This window comes from Vanacampus margaritifer, chromosome 4, assembly GCF_051991255.1.
Source record: "Vanacampus margaritifer isolate UIUO_Vmar chromosome 4, RoL_Vmar_1.0, whole genome shotgun sequence".
In the NCBI taxonomy this organism is placed as follows: domain Eukaryota; kingdom Metazoa; phylum Chordata; class Actinopteri; order Syngnathiformes; family Syngnathidae; genus Vanacampus; species Vanacampus margaritifer.
In genome coordinates this window covers 5,097,501-5,102,500 of record NC_135435.1, presented here as the reverse complement: position 1 = coordinate 5,102,500, position 5,000 = coordinate 5,097,501, and the positions used below count along the sequence as shown (strand labels likewise).

Sequence of the window (5,000 nt, the reverse complement as noted above, 5' to 3'; positions counted from 1 at the left end):
GCATTTCAGCATTACCAGCACAGTTGACAGTGTTAGTGGATGATTGTGTCCACACAACGTTGCATCAGCAATCGGCATGTGAAAGAAAACAAGCTCATGTGTTTGCTCTTTTTTTCTTGTATAATGTTGGACGACCTGCCCTTTTGGAAGAGAAACTGTAGGCTGGGGGACGGTTATTTAATCCACTGTTATCACGTTCAATCTTATAATGGGCAGAACTAGCCAGGATTAAATGAGTTCAAGTATCAACATTTCATGACACAGGGCTATTTTTTATGTAATTGTACCCCTCTTAAAATGTATTTAGTTGCCATTTGTTCGTGCATAAAAAAAAATTGGCAGAATTTCTGACATCCAACGTCAGCGATACACATTTAGTGGCATTTTGTGTCTTCTACTAGTTCTATACGTAGAGGTAATTCTATAATTTAATTCTTATTTGGGAGCAACACAATAATAGACAGACTATATAAGGCTGTGAATGAAACAATTCATCAAATTCCATACTTTATCCCCAAAAATCTATAGGCTAATGTTAATGGTTGATAAAACATGTCGTTTTGGGGGTACAAAATTATTGTCATTTTACAGTACATATCTTATCTTGCACTGAGTTTGATTTGTTTTTTCCAATTCACGCATGCACGCACGCACGCACGCACGCACGCACACACACACAGAGCTACTGGTAGCTAACTGTAGGTAACTGCAGCTACGAAACGAGCGCACTGTACCATACATGACGCATGCATGATAAAAACAAATGGTAGCATGTATGCTAAAATATGATAACAAGCATTCTACCATGTGTTTTAAAATGGAAACTGGAGTAAAATAGTGAGTTCAGTTATACTTTATAATTCAACTATTTAATTTATTTAACTCACGGTACTCACGTTATTCGTTGCCGTGCACTTTAACAGGCGTTCACAATCCATTCACACACCGCGCCGCGACTGGTGCGGCCTCCCAGTTTGTTTTGGTGGATCGCTCCAATGCTTCTCCAGCGGTTGGATCCTCCCAGAATGATGGCAAGCCCCAACGTTTTCTTGCTTCCTCACCTTTCGAACCATGGATTCATTGATGTGGAATTATCCATGTACAACCGCGTAACTGATAGATTGCAGTTTAAATTGTGCCTTGTAAGCATGTCTCGACTTTAAGATGATGCCATTCACGGAGTTCTGCCGGAGTTCGAGTCGTCTCTGCGGATAGCGCCCGGTCGTCCAAATGGGTGGGGTCCAAACGGGGTAAACGAAATGAACTACCGGACACTGCAGTCTGGCGTTTCTTTTGAGCTCTTTTTATTTACTTTCTCGTTCCATCTCCACATTCGAATACATACAGCGACAACTCTCTAATGTCTTTGCCGCCGCCACCACCACCGCCCCCCAGTCCCAACTACAGGCCATCAGCCAATCAAGAACAAGCGTGATCCAGACCAATCAGAAACGTGCGTTGGTGCAGCAACATTTGCCCTGAAGCTTGGCTGGAAGGAAAACGTCTCCGGAACTCTGTGCACACATAAGACAAATTTAAGTGTGCCTTATAGTCTTAAAAGACGTAAAATTTTCTTGAAAACTTCTTGGGCGGCCGCCAGTTTATTTGGGCGCCCTGCCCAAGTATTAACATGGTGGGGGAATCGCTGGTGTTAAAAGCGAGTGGTATTTGAACACCAACGGCAAATAAACACATGTAATACTCACAGGCATATATGTTCGTGATCCTCTACAAAAACTGGTCAATCAGGAGCGGCACATTATATTGACAGCCCCCCCCCCCCCACTCCCCCCCAAAATACTTTTTTTGTAATGATACTTGTTTTTAATTGGCAGGTCAGTGGCGATCTCTACTGGCTTCCATCATGTCATCATCCTCATACTCTGATTACTCCACTGATTGGTTTGTCCGTGATGAAAACAGCAGTGACTGCCTCAAGAGATTCCGCGGCCCTCAGCATGCAGAGGCCCCAGTGGTGCAGATGATTGCATCATCCTCATCCTCTACTACTTTGAGGGAATTGCCTACCACGCTGTTTCACTCTGGTGCCTTCTGGATGAGGAAGAGGAGAAGCGTCTGCTGCAGATGTGATGATGGAATCTACTGTGCAACTCTCCAGGAGGCCCCCACGGTATTTCCAGTTCAGGGAGATAACCCCGTTTGCAAGCAGGGGACATTTTATGTCGTGCCGAAACGCCTTTCTGTCAGGAAGAGAACTTTAGATGGACATGGCGCTCATCCTCAACCGGACACTCAAAGTGGACTTTTCTCACTCAAGGTGAGACCAGTGCATCTATTTCATGTGTAAGCAGGTTGCAAAATACAAATTGTAATGAGCAAAGATAATCATTTAGTTCTTATGGTTGCAGAGATTGATCCAAAATGGGTATAAATGACTGACTAATCCTGGCTCATATTCTCAAAGTGGCTTTTAAACAACCCTTCACTGGTGCTGTGTCAATAGCGTCAACACTAACAGGGTTATTTTCTCCTCATAGTGCATGGAGTTGCAGTGCTACATCCAGCCTCTATCATCCATCCTACAAGGTCTGAAATCCGGCAGGTACTCAACACGTAAGTGTCTTTTTTTTATGGCAGCTATGAATCAAAAATGCATTAATAATAGATGATTTCCGGTAAATATGAATTCCGTCCATCCAGGTATCCTGATCAGGTGTATTCCAGATGAATTTGGGTGGTTTGCACACGGCAGTACATATTTAAAGGAGGGTCTTGGTCACCATGGAACATTTGGTAGAGCACTGCAAGTTTAAAATGATGGAATTGGAAGTGTTAGTGGAATAGGTAAACAAACATTGAATTGGTTGCGTGGATAATTTATTTTTTATTTTTTTACTGTAACTCCTCCAGAGCGCTTGATAGTTGGATCTACAGCAGTGCTTCATTGTTGTTCTACATTCAAAGCTACATACATGAATGCCATTCAGTAGGATTCATAACGCCATCAAAACAAAACAATCCAAATTTGGATCATCAGCAGAGTTCTTGATGCAGACCATAATCCAAAGTTAATTCATTTGTCCTTCATGCACAACAAAGCTACATATCAAATCCTCATTTTGTTGGTAAGAAACAAAATGTGGGCTAAAATGCGGTAAATGGACTTTCGCTTGTATAGCGTTTTTCCACCTAAAAGCTACACGATCCGTACAGAAGAGAGAAGGCCAAACCGTCGTTTGAGAATTGTAGTTTACTTCGCCACACAATTTTTAATGGCTGTTTTAAAAATCTTGCAATCAACTTGTGTGAATTTCTTCAACGAAAACTAAACAAAAATAACTTCGTCAACACACATACTAAAACTAGACTAGACTAGACTTCCTCATTAATAAACAATAACTGTGACTAAATCAATATGCATTTTCGTCGACTAATGAAGACGAGACAAAAATGTACTGTTCACTTAATAAATATTTGACTAAAATCTATGGACATTTTAGTTCATGAAGAAAAGCGAGAGGAAAAATGATATGATTTTGTAAAATCCTGTCTCTGCTTATCTATCACTGTGACACTGTCATGTGACACCCCCCTTTTCAAATCTGCGTGCAACATGTACAAACACATGGGACAGACAAGGTGGATTCATTGTGAAAGGTAAAAAATAAAAAAATAAGTAATTTATAGTTATAACGTTTCAACAATAATGTTAATCCGACCACTAACTAATGCTGGCAATTTACTATCTTGTAGCATTGAGCCATATTAGCCACTTGTTGATTATGTTGTAATTGTGTCAAATTGTTTTTTTATCAAAAATTTTATGTGAAATTAAATAGTTTAAAATCAACATTAACTGCTGACAAAAATGATTGTCCTGACCAAAACTAGACTAAAATGTTAACAGTTTTTGTTGACTAAATGACAAATAAAATTATGTTTCCTTGGACTAAAATAAAGACCAAAATGTTAGATTTAGAGTTGACTAAAAATGAACTAAATAAAAACGGGATGAGGTTGACTAACTGATTAAAAACTAGCAGAATTGAAACTGGACTAAAACCGAGACGAAATTTAAAAATGGCTGATAAAATTAACATTACAATCAACAAATACTACATAGATTTAAAAAAAATCTCAAACTAATACTAAAAGTAATAAAAACTAAACCAAAATGAAGCATTTTGGAATAAAAAACAAACAAACAACTAACAAACCTGCTCTAAAAATTCATTAAAACTAACTGCATTTAAAATAAAATTCAAAACAAAATAAAAAGTAACTATAATAAAAAAAATCCCAAACTATTCTAACCCTGCTCTGTCACAAATGACATGTGGCAATCTGAGAAAGGTGTCTTTGTGTTGTTTTTTTTAAATTATTAAGTCATCACTTTAAGGCAAATAAATGAATGAAGTAGAAGAAATGCAGTTTAACTTTGAAGAGAAACTTCACTCATTATCTTGCTTATACATGATACTGCTTACATTTATGGTTTAAATCTAATAACCCACTCATCAGTTAATGTTTTTTGGATGTTTTTGTACTTGAAAGTTCTTCTGTCTTGTAAAAGAGTCAAATCATCTACCTGAAATAATATTTTTGTTGTTGTAAGTAAAGTATTAATGGACCAAAAAACAAGTTTTATTAATTCTATATGTAAATTAATCAGATGATTAATCTGTGATCCAATTAAAAAACATATACATTATTTTATTTATGTATTTATTTTTTTTGTCAAACATTGGAATTGAGGTCCTCAAAAAATATTCATATTCTGAACATTGGCTTTCCATCAGAAGTGAATTTGAATCCTGCTTTGTCTTTGTTTTGGTGGCGGCGGCCTCAGAAAAATCATTTGATAAGACGAAGCCACGGCAGATGACATAAGAAGACATTTGCATGCACAACCACATGCCTCCTCTTGTCTTCTCTCCGCAGGTCTCAGCAGCTTCCAGGAGAGCCTTGCAATGGACCGGATCCAGAGAATAATGGGGGTCCTTCAAAATCCTAACATGGGGTAAATACAACCCATTCAA

General features: G+C 38.2%; 1 protein-coding gene across 3 annotated transcripts in view; it reads left to right on the top strand.

The window, feature by feature from the left end:
- The window catches only part of LOC144050563 (uncharacterized), a 15,447-nt gene that overhangs the window by 4,290 nt on the left and 6,157 nt on the right, over window positions 1–5,000 (top strand). For 2 of the 3 annotated variants that reach the window (XM_077563928.1, XM_077563927.1), the window contains 3 exons: window positions 1,836–2,278; window positions 2,499–2,574; window positions 4,903–4,981. In XM_077563928.1, the coding sequence (XP_077420054.1) occupies window positions 1,836–2,278; window positions 2,499–2,574; window positions 4,903–4,981 (598 nt within the window). The remainder of the gene's footprint in view (window positions 1–1,835; window positions 2,279–2,498; window positions 2,575–4,902; window positions 4,982–5,000) is intronic. The other variant, XM_077563929.1, reaches the window with a different exon arrangement.